The sequence below is a fragment of the Vipera ursinii genome (assembly GCF_947247035.1).
Source record: "Vipera ursinii genome assembly, chromosome: Z".
NCBI classification, from domain to species: Eukaryota; Metazoa; Chordata; class Lepidosauria; order Squamata; family Viperidae; genus Vipera; species Vipera ursinii.
Window position 1 is genome coordinate 7,754,680 of NC_139517.1, and position 21,201 is coordinate 7,775,880.

Here is a 21,201-nt window from a genome sequence, read left to right on the forward strand (position 1 = left end):
TGAAATCAAATTTATGGAGGAGGGTTTGCTCCACAGAGGGCATGACACCCAGATTTTGTCACATCCAAACTGGAATCTTTTCCTTGCCAGCCCTGGGAACATAGCAATGCCAAACCCCCAACGGCAAAAAGATGAATTCCGGCAGGATTTGCTTCCCTGCATTTTACAATTGATGGGGCTCAATCTGACAAAGTAGCGTGTGTCCTATCAGCTGGGCCTGGCTTAAATGAGTTTGGCAGTAGGGTTATAGCTTCTTTTTCAGCTTCCCCCAAATGTTTAGGGCCAGAGAAAGGTTACAAATTTCTTGGTAAAGATTCTATACTCCCCTCTCCTAATGGAAAGAGAGAAATGGGCAGCAAAGCAGCAATGTTTTAATCCAGTGATTCTTAACCTTGGTCACTTTAAGATGGGTGAACTTCAAACTCCCAGAATTCTGGGAGTTGAAGTCCACCTGTCTTAAAGCTACCAAATTTCAGAAACACTGTTCTAATCTAATCTTTTTTTTATCCCAGCGATCTCTGCCGACAGGATTCCACCTGTGACTATTACTTCAAGCCTAAGGTAAAGGTAAAGGTTCCCCCGCACGTGCGTGCTAGTCGTTTCCGACTCTAGGGGCCGGTGCTCATCTCCATTTCAAAGCTGAAGAGCCAGCGCTTGTCCGAGGACGTCTCCGTGGTCATGTGGACGGCATGACTAGACACCAAAGGCGCACGGAACGCTGTTACCTTCCCACCGTAGTGGTCCCTATTTTTCTACTTGCATTTTTACATGCTTTCGAACTGCTAGGTTGGCAGAAGCTGGGACGAGTAACAGGCGCTCACTCTGTTATGACACGGCACTCGGGATTCGACCCGCCAAACTGCTGACCATCTGGTCGACAAGCTCAGTGTCCTAACCCACTGCATCCCTACTTCAGTGTCCTAAGCCACTGCATCCCTACTTCAAGCCTACTTCTCTCTTAAATTCTCAAAATTCAATTCTACAAAAAAAAAAAGACTTTTTCAACCACAGCCCTTTTGAGGTTATCACAACATCCCAGAGCAGACCCTGGGCATTTTACGGCCCCCAGGACACATCCAGCTGTTTGGCTGTCCTTTTCCTCCCCGTAGGAGGTCAATTGGAAATTAGATAGCAATAGCACTTAGACTTATATGCTGCTTCACTGTGCCTTACAGCCCTCTCTAAGCGGTTTACAGAGTCAGTATATTGCCCCCAACAATCTGGGTCCTCATTTTACTAACCTCGGAAGGATGGAAGGCTGACTCAACCTTGAGCTGACCAGGTTCGAACTGCTAGCAGTAGGCAGAATCAGCCTGCAATATTGCATTCTAACTACTGAGCCATCACAGCTCATATCATCAAATGTAAATAAATGTACACCATGCATGCACTAAAACTGCATTGCTTTTGTTTCAAAGGTAACTGCTATTTTCCCCCCCAATTTACTTATATGCAAGCATGTGTGCCTACACATCTTCACAACTCTACTGGTTCAGCCCCGCACAACTGTTTTTTATGTGCCCCCTTAGGAAAATTAATTGCCGATCTCTGTTCCAGAGGTTTTTTGTTCATCTTTAAAAAGCTAGGGTCCCATGTTGCTGCCCTCGACGGCTGGAAGCCCTAAATGTGAAGCGTACTAATGATTCAAACCCAGTTTAGCCTAGTCTACCTTGTTTCACACACATAGCCAGCAGTATGATTTGAACTGTGTCTACCCAGACCTCATCCAACACTCTAAGTCAGGGGTGTCAAACTCAATTTCATTGAGGGCCGCATCAGCATTGCGGTTGCCCTCAAGGGACTGGGTGGGTGTGGCCAGGGTGGGTGTGGCCTACTGGGTGGGCGTGGCCAGCTCTACATCATTCGCATCAAGGGTGCCTATGGGGGCCTGGGCAGGAGTGGGACAGATCTGAGGGTCTCTGGCAGAAGGAGGGTCTCTGGGCCAGGGCCAAGGCAGTGGGGGCCATTCCCTCACTGTTTCTAGGATGGCTTCGCAGGCCGCATGAAACCACTTTGCGGGCCGGATCTGGCGCCCGGACCTTGTGTTTGACATGTCTGCTCTAAGTGCAAAAATCACATGTGTTCCCTAGCCATAAAATCATTCTTCTCAAACTCCAGAATTCTGCTTTAGCTTAGCATCTTGTAATGGCATGTGGAAAAGACCTTGGGAGATGGAGCAAAGAGAATGCCTAAGGACTGTGCCAAAGATGCTTTTTCACAAGGCAACTGGACTTTCTTGTTTTCCTTTGAAGACATTTCACTTCTCGTCCAAGAAGCTTCTTCAGCCCTGACTTGATGGTGGGGAATGGAAGGATTTATACTCCTTGCAGACAGCTGGTGATTTGCATTCTTTTAGAGGGTCATTGAGGCCACCTGGAGCTTTATCTGTGTTGTCACGGTCACCTGATTAATACAAATGGGCTTGGAGCCTTCTTGGAACTGTTGGAAGGACTGTGTTGTAGACTGGAGATATATGGTGTCGTATCCCTCCCCCTCAACTGCGAGAGGGCTGTTTAAAATTGTGACCCTGAGGACACAGATAAACCTCCAGGTGGCCCCACCGGCCCTCTCAAAGAATGCAAATAACCAGCTGTCTGCAAGGAGTATAAATCTTTCCATTCCCCACCATCCAGTCAGAGCTGAAAACGCTTCTTGGGTGAGAACTGAAAAGTGTTCAAATAAAAACAAGAAAGTCCAGTTGCTTCTTGAACAAGCACCTTAGGATAATTGAGAATCTTCATAGAGATTCCATTTGTCCAAGGAATGGTTAGATAAGAGACAGCATAGCCCTCACCTAGATAGCGGGTAGAGCAAGCGGCTCAGAAGAGACCCTCCCTAGTTTCTTGGTATGTAAAGGAGACAGTGGGAGATTTGTATTATCAGATCTATAAGATTTTGCTAACTAGACGTACAATAAAGTGAGATAGTGGGAGATTTGGACTTTCAGACTTGTGAGTTTCTAATAATTAGCCTTACAATAAAGCAGAATTCAGTCATCTTGTCATCTTTCCTCTCTGGTCTCCATGGGAAGACTTGACACATCTGGTTGACTTGTAGAAGTCTTCAGCTCTGCAAAAGCCACCTTCCACCCAACCATCCATACGCTTAAAGTTCCCACTTACATTCTCTTGCCTTGCACCAATTCCACATAGTCCTCTGAGCGGGCGTAATATTCATCGGGGCTAAGGGCACCCCAAAAGTTGGACCAAAGCTTGGCATACCGAGACATCATGGGAGCAATCACGTTCCTGGATGGTGCAGAGGAGTAATACAGAAGTCAGGAGAGTAAAAGCCAGTGGGCGAAAGGAGAAGTCAATATGGCCCGCACCTGAGCTGAGCACTTGGGTGGCTGTGGAACTACTGCTTACTTGTTCTCCTGCACAAGTATCTGCAGGATTTCGGGATTTGTCACCACCACATCAGCATCGAGGCTGAAATAATAGTCACAGGTGGAATCCTGTCGGCACAGATCCCTGGAATGCAAAAAAAAAAAAAAAAGAGGATGGATTAGAACTGTATTTCTCAAATTTGGCAGCTTTAACATGGGTGGACTTCAACTCCCAGAATTCCTCAGATAGCCAGGCTAGCTAGGGAATTCTGGGAGTTGACGTTCACCCATCTTAAAGTGTCCAAGGTTAAGAAACACTGGATTAAAACTTTGATGCTTTGCTGCCCATTTCTCTCTGCCAACCAAATACAGCAGACCCTGTACAGGTAGTCCTCGACTTACGACCACAATGGAGCCCAAAATTTCTCTTGCTAAAGGAGACATTTGTTAAATGAGTTTTGCTCTATGTTACGGCCTTCCTTACCACACTTGTTAAGGGAATCCCTGCAGTTGTTAAATTAGTGACACGGTCGTTAAGTGAAGCTGGCATTCTCCAGTAGTGGGATTCAAATACCTGAACAACCAGTTCTCTGAATGGATGCAGGCCTGGCCCTCCGAGGCCTAGAACGGACTTCCAGAAGTGACATCCACGCACTTCCAGTGGACCGTTCTAGGCCTAGGAAGCCTCCAGGCTGCCGTGGCCTGGAACGGACTTCCGGAAGTGACATACATGCAGTTCCTGTGGGCTGTTCTAGTCCTGGAAGGCCTCCTCCAGGCACCCAAGTCCTAGAACGGACTTCCAGAAGCAACGTGGGTTCAGCCGGTTCTCCGAACTCAACAACATTTAACTACCGGTTCTCCCAAACTGGTGCGAACCGGCTGAATCCCACCACAGGCTTTCCCAATGTCTTTGCTTGTCAGAAGTTTACCAAAGGTGATCACGTGAGGCAACAATTATAAATATAAACTAGTTGCCTAGCATCTGAATTTTGATCACATGACCATGGGGATGCTGCAATGGTCTTAAGTGTAAAAAACGGTCATGTCACTTTTTCTAGTAACTTTGAGCAGTCAGTAAACAAATCGTTGTAAGTCAGGGACTAGTTGTAGTTATTATCTGCAACCTCAACTGACCCAGCTCATTGATGAAGTAGGTTAAGTGGTATCTGGAGGCTTGTGTTTCTCCCCAGGAAGCAAAGTAATTTCTCGTTCCTTTTCCAAGTTCCTCTTGGGCTACAAAGGCAGATGAAATCAGTCAAAGCATTGAGGAAGAGACTGAACACATGGAAGGATCTTCAGTTTTTGGCTTGGCTTACTTTAGCACTTGAAAATGCACTGCTCTTCTGTCCTTGCCATCCCCAAAAGCTCTTTTGCCTTTCAAAAGACTCTAGGTACATGGAGAGAGGATTAAGAGCTATACCTAGCTAGGCAGAAACCAACAGTTCTCAGGCTAGAAAGAACCGTTATGTAAATATGGAGCAGTTCTCAAGCATGGGAATACAATGGCTTATAGTGAGGAGCTGCCACAAGGCAGAGGGTACCAGGTTGTTCACCAAAGCACCAGATGGAAGGACAAGAAACAAAGGCTGGAAACTGATCAAAGAGAGAAGCAACCTGGAATTAAGGAGAAACTTTCTGACAGTGAGGACCATCAACCAGTGGAACAGCTTGCCTCCAGAAATCATGGGTGCTCCATCACTGGAGATTTTAAGAAGAGACTAGACGTTCACCTGTCTGAGATGGTGTAGGTTCTCCTGCTTGAACAGGAAGTTGAACTAGAAGACCTCCAAGGTCCCTTCCAGCTCTGCTCTCTTCTCTTCTCTTCTCTTCTCTTCTCTTCTCTTCTCTTCTCTTCTCTTCTCTTCTCTTCTCTTCTATTCTATTCTATTCTATTCTATTTAAATCCTGGAGTAGACAAGTATCTCGGATTTGATTTTTTATCCTTGGGTTCAGGCATATGTTCCCCACTTATGTGGTTTTTATTGTATCAAGAATACAGCCACTTATCAACATAGGTGGTACCTCACTCAATAGTAGTAACTGTGAGAGGGATCTTGGAGTCCTAGTGGACAATCACTTAAATAGGAGCCAGCTGTGTGCTGCAGCTGCCCAAAAAAGCCAACACAGTGCTAGGCTGCATTAACAGAGGGACAGAATCAAGATCACATGAAGTGTTAATACCACTTTACAATGCCTTGGTAAGGCCACACCTGGAATACTGCATCCAGTTTTGGTCACCACGATGTAAAAAAGATGTCAAGACTCTAGAAAGAGTACAGAGAAGAGCAACAAAGATGATCAGGGGACCGGAGGCTAAAATATATAAAGAACGGTTGCTGGAGTTGGGTATGTCTAATTTAATGAAGAGAAGGACTGGGGTGACATGATATCCAATATCAGGGGAGTGCCACAAAGAAGAGGGAGTCAAGCTATTCTCCAAAGCAGCTGAGGGCAGGACAAGAACCAATGGATAGAAGAAGAGAAGCAACCTAGAATTAAGGAGAAATTAACAGAACAATTAATCAATGGAACAACTTGTCTTCAGAAGTTGTAAATGCTCCAAGACAGGGAAGTTTTTAAGAAGAGACTGGACAACCATTTGTCTGAAAGGGTATAGAGTTTCCTGCCTGAGCAGGGGGTTGGACTAGAAGACCTCCAAGTTCCCTTCCAGCTGTTATTCTGTTCTAACATGTGTTAAATCTGGGAACTTCTGTTGTATTTCTGGACTTGGGACAAAACATCAGCAATGATAATTCATGACTATGTCTCGCCTGAAATCTGGCAATAGTTAAAACGACATACTTGAAAAAGTTAGCGTTTAGTAGCAACAATTGAAGCTTTGCCAATTAAATTTCTGCCTGGTCTTGCAGTGGGGAGGGGACATGATGCTTAAAACATTTGGCAGGTACCTCGTTTCTCTCTCTCTCTCTCTCTCTCTCTCTCTCTCTCTCTCTCTCTCTCTCTCTCTCACACACACACACACACACACACACACACACACACACACCACATGCTTTTCTACCAATTGAGATAGCTGAATCTGTCATTTCTTACCCTGCATTTACTTACATTGCCATATCTCGGGCTTCACCCTCGCTCAGATCCTCCTCCGGCCCAATTAGTTTGATGAGGTGAAAAGCCTTGCGAAGTTGTTCCCATTCAGCTTGGATGTGGGGCTCGTGGTACACCTCCTGCCAAAATGTCAGACAGGTTTATTAGTGTCCTTGAGCGGCCAAGATAGAGAGGAATCTCAGGGTTCGAGTAAGGAGGTGGAACGACATCTGTGAATGACCTTAGGAGACAGAAAGAATAATGATTCGCAACCTCAGCAACTTGAAGATGTGTGGACTTCAGCTCCCAGAATTCTGGGAGATGAAGTCCACATACCTTCAGGTTGCCGAAGTTGAGAAACTAGACTACACAAGGGTCAGACAAGAGACAGTTGAGCCTGCACAAGAAACAAGGACACAGCAATGGTTCCCTCACTTGTTTAGAAGAGCCGTGATGGCACAGTGGTTAGAATACAGTATTGCAGGCTACTTCTCCTGACTGCCGGCTGCCAACAGTTCGATTCTCACCAGCTCAAGGTTGACTCAAGGTTGACATCCTTCCAAGGACAGTAAAATGAGGACCCAGATTATTGGGGGCAAATATGCTAACTCTGCAAACAACTTAAGAGAGGGCTGTAAAGCATTGTGAAGCGGTATATTAGTCTAAGTGCTATTGCTATTCTTAAGACTGTAAATGTGAGGGAGATGTACTTTCCACTAATGTAACCATACACTAAAACAGAGCGAGTACTCCAGAGTGTGCTTCTTATCACGACTACCTCACAAGGTTGACAGGAAGGCAGTGGAAATAGTAGGATAACTCTTCAACCTAAAAGTCCGCCCTCAATTCTCTTTCTGTTTAACCACATTACATTCCAGCCAGTCAGGACCTTTCTACAAGCTAGAAATATTTTACTACTTGAAATATCATAGCACTGATTTGAATTGTTTTGTATTTTAGATTGTTGCAGATTTAGTCTCAATTTGCTCAGGATATATATTTTTTTCTGTCCCTTTTGGAAATACGCTTCTGTACTTAATTATAAGTTCAACTGGAGTATGCTAAGCTTGGTTGTAGTGCATTTTTAACATTTTTTTGAGATCTCCGCAGATTTCAACTGTAGAACTGGAAGAGGGGGAAGCTAACATCTGTTCCCTATTCATCACCCCCCCCCCCGGGAATCCAGAGTTACAACCTCTGCAATAGACACCATATCCAGCTGTGGATCTCATTTCAGTGACACATAAGCTGAAAAGCAACCAGTATCAAGGAAATTACTGAAATAAAGGAAGTCACAAGGAGGAAGTTGAGTAATCCCAGAAGTTCCCCATAACATGGTGGCCCTCTAGATGTGCGGGAAGACCACTCTCCTTATTCCCAGCTGGCAGGCCCATGGGCTGATGGGAGTTGCAGTCTAAAGTCAAGGGTGACTGTTTATTGGCTCAACTCACATGGTTGTGAATGAAGAGGCTGAGGTGAGAATAAGGGTAATCCAAAGTCAGAAGACGCTGAAGAAACTGAGGCAAGAACGGTATTGGCTTTTCAATAAAGACACCCAGCAGAACACGTGGATATGACTCTTCCTAGCAAAGGAAGACAGGAAAAGAGATTTATGTCTCAAAGCTCTCAGCTCAGACCAGGGGTGTCTAACCTTGGCAGCTTTAAGACTTGTGGACTTCAACTCACAGAATTCCCCAGCCAACATGGTTGACTAAGGAACTCTGGGAGCTGAGGTCCATAAGTCTTCAAGTTCCAAGATTGGACATCCCTGGCTTAGATACTTACTAAAGTCCATCTGGGTTATATTCCTCCCCTACTTTCACCTCTAGTAGGATACCCAGAGACTCACTGGCACGTCTGACAGATCCAGGAGGTCATCATCGCATACTTCGCAGCCTCCCTCATATGTCCAGGCATTTGGGATGTAATTCCCCAAATAATTCAGCTGTAACTGCATGGAGAGAAGGAAAAAGTCTGTGAAAGATGGAATGAAGGTGAGTTGCATCGATACAGGTAGTCCTTGACTTACGAACACAATTCACCTCAAAGTTTTTGTTGCTAAGTGACACATTTGTTATCTTTCTTGCCACAGTTATTAAGTGAATCACTGCGGCTGTTAAATTAGTAACATGGCTATTAAAAGTGAATCTGGCTTCCCCACTGACGTTGCTTGTCGAAAGGTCGCAAAATGGGATCATGACATGACCCCAGGACACTGCAACAGTCATAAATGTGAACCAGTTGCCAAGCGTCTGAGTTTCGATCACGTGACCATGGGGATGCTGTAAGGATCGTAAAATGGTCAGAAGTCACTTTTTTCAATGCTCTTGCAACTTCAAACGGTCACCAAATGAACTGTTGTTGCACGTCGAGGGTTACCTGTATTTTGCTTAGCAGCAGAAAACCAGGGAAGAGAGAATTCAGCACCAAGGCAGACCTCTTTGTAGATTTACTACAAGTATGGACCTTTCTGAGATATTTCACACATGGATTAAAGAACTGGAATTTCCCAGAAAGCTCTTAAAAAATGGAAAATTATAGCTATAGGTTTTAGATAATAATAATAATAGTAGTAGTAGTAGTAAGTTGGAAGGGATCTTGGAGGTCATCTAGTCCAACCCCCTGCTCAGGCAGGAAACCCTATACCATTTCAGGCAAATGGCTGTCCAGTCTCTTCTTAAAAACTTCCAATGTTGGAGCATTCATCCAAAAATTGTATTTAGGACATGTGGGACTCCCCAATTTCAAACCATCACTCAATGAACTGTTGTTAAGTCGAGAAATACCTTCCAAAATTGGATTCGGCTTTGAGACTCTTTAACAAGTGAACAAGGAAGAAAGTGAACTTGAGATGGTTTGGAGAGCACTGGCTATCAGAGGAAAGAGAAGCCTTGTTTTTCTACCTACTCCCTGAACAGTGGAAACTCAATACCAGCTACGTAAGCAGGCAAGTACGGACAGCCATTTAGCTATGGCGCAACCTGCTTCACAGGATCTTGGAATGGAGTCACACTCTGGGTAAAGACTGTGCAAATTTAAAATTGTAAAAGGGAAAAAGTTACCTTGGTGGGTCCGTTGCCATGGATAACCACAGGAAGGGTATCATATGCAACATTTCGGGCTCGGACGCGGGTCTGCTCAAATTTCAGCACAACCTCCTCTGTGAAACCAGGAAGAAAAAGTATAGAATGAGCCAGTTTGGTGTAGTGGTTAAGTTGCTGGCCTAGAAACCAGGAGATTGTGTGTGAGTTCTGGTCCTCCTTACTTTGGGCCGGTCACTCCCTTTTCTGTCCAACCTACCTTGCAGGGTTGTTGATACCTGTGTTTCCCCGGAAATAAGACTGGATCTTATATTAACTTTTGCTCCAAAAGATGTATTAGGGCAGACATGTCAAATGCGCGACGTCACGTGACGTCGTGCAATGTATCGGAGCTTTTGCTCCATTGCCGGCAATGGGGTGGGCACGGTTTTGGGATGACGCGTCCGGCCCATGGACCTGCAATTTGACACCCCTGTATTAGGGCATATTTTCTGGTCAGGGCTTATATTTGGGGAAATATGGTACTAAATGCATCTGTCTGGCTGACGATCTTAACTGGGGCTTATTTGGGGGGTGGGGCTTATATTACCAGCATCCTGAAAAAAATCAAGCTAGGGCTTATTTTCCGGTTGGGCCTTATTTTCTGGAAAACACAGTATGGGGAAAATAGGAGGCAGGAGTATAAATACATATATGACAGCTTACACACACACACACACACACACACACACACACACACACACACACACACACACAACTACATGTAATACAGCTATGTATTACCTAGCTGCTCACTCTGTGTGGGTTGGGCAACTATGTAAATTTGTTTAATAGAGAACCCAGGTTGATATGGAGTCGAACAAGTGGCTAGTTTGATTATGTTTGTGTCTGTCAGTGTGTGCATTAGGGGTTTTGGATTGTATCATTTTAATGTTGTTAAGCTGCCCAGAGTCACCATGTGTGAGTTCGGTGGCTATATAAATTTGCTTAATAAATACATAGGTGGGGAAAAACGTAGATTGCAATTCAATAAAATGACGCTGACAATGATGATAGAAATGGCGCCATTATGTTAATTTCTTCTAATCTAGAAGGTTCAGAGACACAAAGAGAGCCGGAGTGCTCTCATACACCAGTTCTGGCTTTCTGAATTCAAAAGAGATACATCCAAGGAGACTACTGGTCATCTGTAGTGGACGTTCTTCAAGCCCATTAAATCGTAACAGCCTTAACCAGAGATGTCTGTGGTATATATCTGTGTGTAAATGATAAAACAAGCCACAAATCGCACCAACACTAAACTCCACCTTTTGGTATGTGCATTGCGATGTCGTAGGCACATACTGTACACAAGGTTGACAATAGCGTCAAGCGTCAAGCCATTAGAATAACTGTTTTGACTAAATTGCCGGACATCCCTGGTCTCCTTCAACTGCACTGACGTTTGTCAAGGCGACAAGTCTTGTATTTTGAGATCTCCAGGTTACAAAATTTCCCGTCTGCTCCCATCCTGCTCCTTCACACCTTTTCTCCCCTGCTAGACATATTTTTGCTGATTCTCCTCATTGAGAGCACCGCTCACTTACCAATGGCCCCATTTAGGTTCTGGAAGATTTTGGACGTGTGATCCAAGGTGATCCCGTATTTTTCCTACAAACACAACAGTGAGGAACTAAGATCAGAGTCTTTTCCTTACACCACGCATTATTCTTCTCATCCTTCTACAAAACCCTCCATGGTCAAGTTACAAATCAGGCCATTGGGAGGGACACTGAACTGTAGCTCAACAATGTGGTGAGTTGTAGATCCAGACTTAGTTGCTGGTACTTTGTAAAATTCTTCCTGGCTAGAGCTGATTCTTCAAAAGTGGGGTGGGAAAACCTGAAAGTCAGTTTAGCAACTCAGCCCATTTGTCACTATGTAACTTGACTTTCGCATCATATTTTAGATTCTACTAATTGTATATTGCATTAAATGACATGCATTTCAGTTTTTTTGGAGGTTGGTCCTGCTCCCACAAACATGTAGCCCTACTCCAAGTAAACTTCCTCACATTAATTGGGTCAAAAGTACCATTTTGGGGGAGTACAGGAAGTCCTCAACTTACAACCATAATGGAGTCTGCCCATTATGTCCATAAATCATGATGGTTATAAAGCAGGTCACCTATGTGACCAACCTGATTTTTATGACCTTTTTTGTGGTGGTTGTCAAGCGAATGAATTGTTTGTTATGGACAAGTTTTGCTAAAAAAGCAAGAAGTAAATGCCAGTTTTTGCCAAAAACATTAAAATATGGTCATGTTAAAATATGGTCATGCTATAGGGTATTGCATGCCAGAACAACTGGACTCAAGGACAGTTTTTTCCCCCATGCCATCACTCTGCTAAACAACTAATTCCCACAAGACTGTCAAACTATCTAGTAAGCCTGTATTACCATTATTCTTCTCATCTTTCCCATTACCTATCTTCTTATCTCCTTATGACTATTACTTTGCTGCTTGTATCTTACGATTTACATTGTTTTATTTAGTATCCTAGCATGATTTATGTTGATTGCTTATTTAGTGTGCTATGACTATCACTAAGTGTTGTATCTTATGATTTATGATGAATGAATTTTTACAATGACTATGATCATGATTGAACACTTACTCCTTGTATGTACACTGATACTCCGGTACACTTATGCACCAGAGACAAATTCCTTGTGTGTCCAATGACAACAAAGAATTCTATTCTATGTGGCCATAGGACCTTGCAAACAACCATTAAGCTGCCTGAAATCTGGTCATGTGAGTGTGTACATGTGTGTGTGTGGGGGGGGGGGAAGCCACTGAAACTTTGGAACTGGGTCATAAGTACCCGGGGAGCTCCATCGTAATTTCAAATCGTTGCTAAGCAACTGGTCATAATAGAGTTCCCTTCCCGACCCCTCTAGCAGGAATTGGATATCCCACGAATCCCCATACACCAGATTACTGGCAAGACTTCATGACATCACTACCTTCTTCCCTATTGGCCAGGGAAGGTAACAGTAAACATGGCTCAGCCCCTGCAGTTGACCAAAATGTGGGCAGGGCGATCTGTATTGCCTTAGCAATGAGTTCCATCCTAGAGCGGCCCTTTTCCCCAGTCACTGTTTCTCTTCTACTCAATATACTGGAAACTGCCCAGGCTTGGCTTAATTTTAAGCAAGGCTGGGACAGTTTTAAGCAAGCTCCAGTCCCTACATAGATGCAGTAAAGCCCTCTGTGTGAACAGCACTGTTGGAGTGACAATGCCAAAGTTTCATAAGCCATTTTAGTGAGTGGGGAGTGAAGCCCAAATATTTTTAACAGAGGCAGACTGTAACTGTGAGAAATGGCTACAAAAACCACACAAGTGAGTTTCTCCCAGGACTCACACGCAAGGCAGGATCCAAGTAAATGCGTGTGTAAAACAGCTGGTCATCATCATCATCCTTGTACTTCCACAGCTGGACAATCCGGTTGACCACTGGAGCGTAGCCAATGAATCCTGGAAATCAGAAATGCAATGTGCTTTTAGGCCCTGATTAGCAGGGTAGTGTTAAGGACTAGAAACCTTTAAACATTTTTTTAAAAAATCTTAAAATAAGCACTTATAAAATACTACACTTTGGAGAAGAATTGGAATTTAGCTCACAAAACTGCCAGCTCTCTAAATCATCAGGTGCCATTTCACTTGATCTAGAATTACTTGTGATCTAACAAAATGGTGATTACCCTGTCCATGACAAGCCAAGACATGAAAATTGCCTTTTTTGATACACACCAAAGGAAATCAGAGCTAAGGAATTCTCCAGGGGATTCTGTATTTTCTATCCATGCTACACCAACCCATAATCTGACACTGCAGATGAACACTTTGGTATGCTCTGCTTAAAAAAAGAAAAGTAAATACACGTTTCTAGACCGTATGGCTGCCTATACAATCTTGCCAGTATCTAAAGGGTGAACGGCTGGCCTCAGTTTGAAAAACGATGGCAGGAATTGTAAGAGAAGCAGAACGAACCTCCCAGGTCTTCTAAGAAGCTGCTTCACACACAAATGTTTTCTTTGATTTTGATTTACAGATAGTCCTCATTTTGCAACTGCAATTGGGATTGGCACTTCAGTCCTTAAACAAAGTAGTTGTTATGTGAAACAGCAACTGTCGTTATAATCTGATTTCAGCTTTCCTTTGTTTTACAGACTGCAAAACTTACAAATGTGAGGTGGCAAGATTCATCGCCCTCGTAACTGAATGGTTGCTAAAAGAGGCTGTGGCTAAATGAGGACAAGCTGCAAGGAGTTGCAAGAATCAAATTATAGTTTCCATCATCTCCTGGACTTCCACAGCTATGTCCAACTGATGTTCATCCCATCCACTTTCCCCAAGTTCTTGCTAAAGTCAATATAGATAGTCCTTGACTTCACTTAGTAACTGTTCGAAGTTACAACGGCACTGAAAAAAGCGACTTTTGACTGCTTTCCCCACTAATGACTGTTGCAGCATGCCTGCAGTGACATGATCAAAATTTGGATGCTTGGCAACTGGCATGTATTTACGCCGGTTGCAGTGTCCCAGGGTGATGTGATCCCCTTTTTCAACATTCTGACAAAAAAAAAAGTCTATGAGGAACCCAGATTCACTTAACAAATGTGGTACTAATATAACATCTGGAGTGATTCACTTAACAACCTGTGGTGAGAAAGGTTGCAAAATGGGGCAACTTAACCACCGTCTCGCTTAGCAACCGAAATGTTGGCTCAATTGTTGTTGTAAGTTTTTTTTTATTATTATTATTTTAATTCCATTTATATCCCGCCCTTCTCCGAAGACTCAGGGTGGCTTACAAGTTTAGCAGTAGCCTTCATTCTATGTATATGCCAGCTTATTAGGGCTTTCACACACACCCCAAGCAGCATTATTACAAAGTCAGCTTAATTGCCCCCAACAATCTGGGTCCTCAGACTACCTGTACAGAGGACTACCTGTACAGGGTCTCCTGTGTTTGGTTGGCAGAGAGAAACGGGCAGCAAAGTATCAAAGTTTTAATCCAGTGTTTCTTAACCTTGGCCATTTTAAGATGGGTGAACTTCAACTCCCAGAATTCCCAGTTGGGGGCCACTTGTACTGTTTCAAAACGTGTCCTTCGGTCCCAGAATTGAAATCCCACCACATCCGTACTGGCGCAAAACAGGGTCTTCTTCTAAGGAGTTGGGAGATACCCTGATTCCACCGTCACCCCATGCCATCCCGAGTCTGTTACCTCCAGAGTTTAAGAACCGCTTTCCAAAAGTGACCGGGGGATATTTTTCAGCCAGGGACCACTCCGGCCAGCAGAAAATTTCTGCTGAGAAGACCAGATTGCTCTTAAACTGCAGGAACTTCCAAAGAAGTTCAATCGGACTTCCAGCCAGGATGACATCATAGCTGCGATGGAAAGGAGAAGGCGAGTTCTAAGTTAGTCCTTGAAACAATGGTTTTCCTCTCTATAAACTGTACGGATGGATGGAATAGGCAGATGGAGAACCCAACCTGGGCCAGGTTCAATTTGCAGGCTGTAGCTTGAGATCCACACAGGATGGATTTTGTAATCCTTGCAGTGTGGTTTTAGTATACTGTTGCACTGGCTGACCAATGTAGTTTTTTTCTGGTGTTTTAAATGCGCTTTTTCAAATGTATCACTAATAATTTGCCATAATAAGCTGTAACCTTCAAGAAAAGCCTCCCTCTTAGAGATCAGGACTGGCAAGGGAATATTTAATGTGTTGCAAATGAAAGTTTCGTTTTTAGTTGTTTTTAAACTTCCATGAACAAAACAAAATATTCAAGTCCAACCTTGAGAAGCACCGAGAATGGATCTAACCCAGGGGTAGGCAACCTTGGCTCTTTTATGACTCGTGAACTTCAACTCCCAGAATTCCTGAGCCAGCCATGCTGAGGGAAAAGGGAGAGGTTTCCAAGCTGAGCCATGCTGGCTCGGGAATTCTGGGAGTTGAAGTCCACGAGTCATAAAAGAGCCAAGGTGGCCTACCCCTGATCTAACCCATACCCATTCTGTTGTTTTTCCTTTACAAATGTTTCTTTTACTTTTATTCAAAATACAATGCTCTTTTCTATGGCTATGCTCATGTATTATCAGATGCTTTAATTCTTATCATGTAGCTGGTAAAGGTAAAGGTTCCCCAGCACATGCGTCCTAGTCGTTTCCAACTCTAGGGGCCGGTGCTCATCTCTGTTTCAAAGCCCAAGAGCCAGCGCTTGTCTGAGGACATCTCCGTGGTCATGTGGCCAGCATGACTAGACGCCAAAGGCGCACGGAACACTGTTACCTTCCCACCATAGTGGTCCCTATTTTTCTATTTGCATTTTTACGTGCTTTCGAACTGCTAGGTTGGTAGAAGCTGGGACGAGTAACAGGAGCTCACGCGGCACTTGGGATTCGACCCGCCAAACTGCCGACCTTCTGATCGACAAGCTCAGTGTCCTAACCCACTGAGCCACCACGTCCCTTATATGTAGCTGGACATATGGTTAATTCTATAAACCGCTCAATTTTTATTTTCAAGCCCTTTGTTGTGCTACCTATAAAAGTAAATGTAAGGCATTTTTGCAGGTTCCCCCTTTACATAGGGAAATGCCACATTATCAGAATACTCTAATAAATTGTTTTTTTAAATGATCTGACTCGGTTGCTGATTGGAAAAAGTAAGCCAAGGCAGAACCTAGAGCCAGATTTGGCCATCTTCTTATGGATCCAGCGCAAAACTGATAAGCCTAACCTGTCCACAAACATGACAATAAGGTCCTCTTCGTTTGCGTATTTCTTCATTTCGGCCTTCAACCATCGGACCTTCTGACCTCCACCAACTGTCCGGGCAACATCACCTCCTTTCCAATCTTCACCGAGCCCTAAAGTCTTGAAGAAATATTAGGACAACTGTTGAGACAGGTGAGGGATTGGCTGCCACAAGGAAGTCAACCTATTCTCCAAAGCCTCTGAAGGCAACAAAAGAAGCAATGGATGGAAGCTAATCAAGGAGAGAAGCAACCAAGAACTGAGGAGAAATTTCCAGACGGCCAGAACAATTAATCAGTGGAACCACCTGCCTCCAGAAGTTGTGGATGCTCCCAACACTGGAGGCTTTTAAGAAGAGATTAGACCAGGGGTCTTCAAACTTGGCCCTTTTATGGCTTGTGGACTTCAACTCCCAGAATTCCTCAGCCAGACATGCTGGCTGAGGAATTCTGGGAGTTGAAGTCCACAAGCCATAAAAGGGCCAAGTTTGAAGACCCCTGGATTAGACAATCACTTGTATGGAATAGTACAGGGTCTCCTGCCTGAGCAAGGGGTTGGACTACAAGACCTCAAATAATCCTTCCAATTCTGTTATTCTATTATTTTCTTAGATATTATTTTTTTTTAAAAAACCCGCTCTTCTAGCTTGAAATTCAGATGCTTTTGCTCAGGGACATGACAGGTTACCCAACGGCTTCTCCAAAATTACTGCATTTTCCTCCATTCTGGAAAATTAAACCCTTCTGTGCTTAAGGTGGCCTAGCCCTAGCCTAGTCCTTTCAGGACTACAACTCCCAGAATTCTCAGCTGCTGTGAATCCTAGGCTAGCTTTCTTTGACCTGTTGTGTAAAAGTACCCTATATATTGCAAAAAAAAGGCAGCAAAAGCAGCGGTCAGGTTAACCCTTCAATTTTGGCTATGTTCCCACCCACCTACCTACCCCACCTTCTCTCTTTTTTTTTTTCAGTAGGGTAGAAAGTACGCACCTTGACAGTGTAGTTGAAATATTTGGTGGTTCGTAGAAAGCGCCGGTAGCCCTCTGTTTTCTCCGTGGCTGCAGTCAGGACCAGGAGCTTGCCTGCAAAGAGCCCAGCAACAGAGGAGTTAAAAAGGGAATTCAAAATGAGAAAACAAGAGAGTGAAAAAGCAAAAGCATTGTTTTTAGGTCTGCCCATCATTTAAGTTTAAGTTAAGGGACGTGTTTGGCTCAGTGGGTTAGGACGCTGAGCTTGTCAATCAGAAGGTCGGCAGTTTGGCGGGTCGAATCCCGAGTGCCGCGTAACAGAGTGAGCGCCTGTTACTCGTCCCAGCTTCTGCCAACCTAGCAGTTTGAAAGCACGTAAAAATGCAAGTAGAAAAATAGGGACCACCACAGTGGGAAGGTAACAGTATTCCGTGCGCCTTTGGCGTCTAGTCATGCCGGCCACATGACCACGGAGACGTCCTCGGACAAGCGCTGGCTCTTCGGCTTTGAAACGGAGATGAGCACTGGCCCCTAGAGTCGGAAACGACTAGCACGCATGTGCGGGGGAAGCTTTACCTTTACCTTTTATCATTTCTTGCTCTATCAAGCCCAGGAGGGCAAGCTTAGAAAAATCCCCCAACTTGTATGATAAGAAGGTAGATAATGTGTTTAAAGTGCATATTTTAAGACAGGCATTGTTGAGAGTTTGGAAGAAGTACAGACATAAGCTAGATTTCAAGATGCCGTTGTGGGCAATTCCAAAACACGCAATAGAAAACATAAATGTTGGCTTTAAACATGATGTGACTACGTATAAGGAGATTTTAAGCTTGGAAGGAAACGTCTGGTGTTTAAAGCCGTATAACCTCTTGCGAGATGAGAAGATTGTTCAAACTTGGTTTCAATATACTCAATTACGGGCCAGGTGGAAAGAAGATCAGAAAATTGGCTTTTCAATGACCGATGAAAATTTGATAAAGCAAATTAGAAACCAGGGTCCAGCACATATCAAACGGATATATCTTGCATTGATAGAAATTGACTCAGAAACAGAACTTGTTAAAGATTGTATGATAAAATGGGCCCAGAATATCCAAGAAGTTATTACAATGGACACGTGGGAAAAGATCTGGGTGAGGAACGTAAAATTTACACAAGCTCAAAACCTAAGAGAGAACTTTTATAAAATGTTTTATAGATGGCATTTAGATCCTAAAAAGCTTGCAAGTATGTATCCGAGCTATCAGCCAAAATGTTGGAGGTGTGGTGGCGAAGATGCAACATATTTTCATATATGGTGGACCTGCAAAAAGGTTAAGGCTTTTTGGATAAAAATTTGGTGGAATATGCAGAAGATTTTCAAGCAAAGGATAAAGTTTTGTCCGCAACTTTTTTTGTTGGGTATAATTACAGATGCTATGGTTGTGGACACTAAGTTGATGTTGAACCTAATTACAGCAGCAAGACTCTTAATAGGTCAATATTGGAAGAAGGAGGAACTGCCGACTATAGAAGAATGGACTCTAAAGGTTTCTGACCTGGCAGAGATGGCAAAGATCTCGGCTTATTTGAAAGATCATTCGCAAGAACGTTATATTACGGAGTGGAAAAAATGGATTGATTATATCCAGAAGAAATACGGGACTAAAAAGTTTCATTTAGCATTTGAATAAGTCTTCCTTTCTTTTTTCTATTTTCTTTCTTTTTATATGTAATATTAATATTGCTTGTAGTTATCTTATATGAGCTAGAGAGCGATAGATTTAAGAGTTTATTGTTGTTAGCATATGGATGTTTATGATTGTCCTTTGTTTTTATACCTTGTACTTAGCTCTGGGAAGTGGGGGGGGAGGGGGAAATGGGGGGAGGGGTAGGGAGGGATAGGTAGGGGTGGGGGGAGGGGGGGATTGTTAAAGATAAAATGTACTTTAAAACTTTTCAATTAAAAAAAAAAGAAAAAGAAAAATCCCCCAACTATATCAAAGGCTTGCTATTTAGAGGGCAGGAGATTAAACTAAATTGTTTAACTGCTTTTTTTTGTGAAGGTTTCAATTACTCGAAAAAGCTCAGTGTGAACTGGGGAAATTCAGACGTGCTCTTTTCCTTCCAACCTTGTCAGACAGATTCTTCAATCAAGCTAGGATTCATTCACCCAACGCCCCTTTGTTTTCCTTCCAAAAAGCCACACTGAGTTCAGGTACCGTATATACTTGAGTATAAGCCGACTCGAGTATAAGCCGAGACCCCCAATCTCACCCCCCAAAACTGGGAAAAGTTGTTGACTCGAGTATAAGCCGATCCGCCGTTCTGCAAGCCTCCGCCGCCGGCGGAGGCTGGATCCGCGTTCTGCAAGCCTCCGCCACCGGCGGAGGCTGGATCCGCGCTCTGCAAGCCTACGCCCCCGGCGGAGGCTGGATCCGCGCTCTGCAAGCCTCTGCCGCCAGCAGAGGCTCGATCCGCCATTTTGCAAGCCTGAATACACAGGAATACCCTGTGTGGCCGCGGCTCTCGGGGAAGCCCTGGCTGTCCGCTTCCTCGCTCCACGCTGCCATTCGGGGCCCGCGCGTTCCCCGGGCAAATCGCGGCGCCCAGCAGGCGAGGAAACCCGCCCGCTCCAGTCGCCCCCCCTTCCCTCAGGAGACGCGAAGCAAGTGACCGCCCGGAGCTTACCGAGGACTTGCGCGCGGCCGAGGCTTCGGTGCTTCCAGGATCGCGCGCACCTCTCCCAAGCCGTCGCCGTCCGGAGACCTGCCGAAGTTTGGGGAGGTTTGGGGAGGTGCGCGCGCACCTCCCCAAACCTCCCCAAACGTCAGCAGGTCTCCGGACCTCCGCGCCCTGCCTGCCTGCTTCTTTCCGCTGCGGAAAGAAGCAGCCTGCCTGCTGCTGCTTCTTTCCGCAGTGGAAAGAAGCAGGCAGGCTGCTTCGTTCCGCTGCAGAAAGAAGCAGGCAGGCTGCTTCTTTCCGCAGCGGAAAGAAGCAGGCAGGCTGTTCGGCGGGCGAACAACGCCGGTGGAACCCGCCCGGCTCCGGAGACAGCCCGGCCACACCCGCGCCCATCAGCTGTTTGGCGGGCAAACGCCGGACCCGCGGCCGTGCCAACTGCTGAGGCAGCCGTGGGAAGCCCAGCCGGTGGAACCCGCCCGGCTCCGGAGACAGCCCGGCCACGCCCGCGCCCATCAGCTGTTTGGCGGGCGAACGCTGAACGCCGGTGGAACCCGCCGGCTCCGGAGACAGCCCGGCCACGCCCACGCCCATCAGCTGTTCGGCGGGCGAACGCCAGACCCGCGGCCCGTGCGGAGCCCAGCCCTCCCTTCTCTCAGCAGCCTGTTCCGAACGAAGGGACAGTTCTTTTTTTTTTGTTGACTGGAGTATAAGCCGAAGTGGAGTTTTCAGCCCAAAAAAGTGGGCTGAAAAATTCGGCTTATACTCAAGTATATACGGTACACTGAGTTTGTAGAAAAGGATTACAGGTAATCTTCAGCTTACAATCATTCGGTTAGTGACCGTTTGGAGTTACAAGGGCACTGAAAAAACTGACTTTTGACTGTTTTTCCACACTTATGATCTCGTGAAACAAAAAGCAGATGGTGCACACTTTTTTTGTAAACAATTTTTTATTAGTTTTTCAATTTACAACCTATATATCTAGAAAGCATCATGGTACCTCGGTAGTAATCAATTGAATAACAGAATTTTCAATACATAGTTCGGGTTGGCATCCTTCTCTATTTCCCTCAACATTCAATACAACGTATTTAAAATAACAGATTTATAAGAACAGCATGGTCAATTAAAAAAGATTTTGTCAGTTCAATTTCAATGAATTAGATTAGGAGTGGGGAGCCACCTCTGGGATTGTCTAATTACGTAGTTCACAGCGTTGTTGGTAGGAGTATAAAAAGGGAAGGGATTAAGGAGATTTACATGCTAAACCAGTGTTTCTCAAACCTGGCTGGCTGGGGATTCTGGGAGTTGAAGTCCATACGTCTTAAAGTTCCTAAGGTTAA

At 44.7% G+C, this 21,201-nt stretch overlaps 1 protein-coding gene across 1 annotated transcript in view; it reads right to left on the bottom strand.

The window, feature by feature from the left end:
• PLOD3 (procollagen-lysine,2-oxoglutarate 5-dioxygenase 3) overlaps positions 1-21,201 on the bottom strand; it is a 50,255-nt gene that overhangs the window by 11,691 nt on the left and 17,363 nt on the right. The window contains exons 2-12 of the mRNA XM_083377670.1: positions 17,217-17,308; positions 16,214-16,350; positions 14,698-14,861; positions 12,829-12,941; positions 11,007-11,070; positions 9,442-9,539; positions 8,229-8,330; positions 7,831-7,962; positions 6,398-6,519; positions 3,369-3,473; positions 3,123-3,248 (exon numbers count right to left, since the gene is read on the bottom strand). Of these exons, the coding sequence (XP_083233796.1) occupies positions 3,123-3,248; positions 3,369-3,473; positions 6,398-6,519; positions 7,831-7,962; positions 8,229-8,330; positions 9,442-9,539; positions 11,007-11,070; positions 12,829-12,941; positions 14,698-14,861; positions 16,214-16,350; positions 17,217-17,308 (1,255 nt within the window). The remainder of the gene's footprint in view (positions 1-3,122; positions 3,249-3,368; positions 3,474-6,397; positions 6,520-7,830; positions 7,963-8,228; positions 8,331-9,441; positions 9,540-11,006; positions 11,071-12,828; positions 12,942-14,697; positions 14,862-16,213; positions 16,351-17,216; positions 17,309-21,201) is intronic.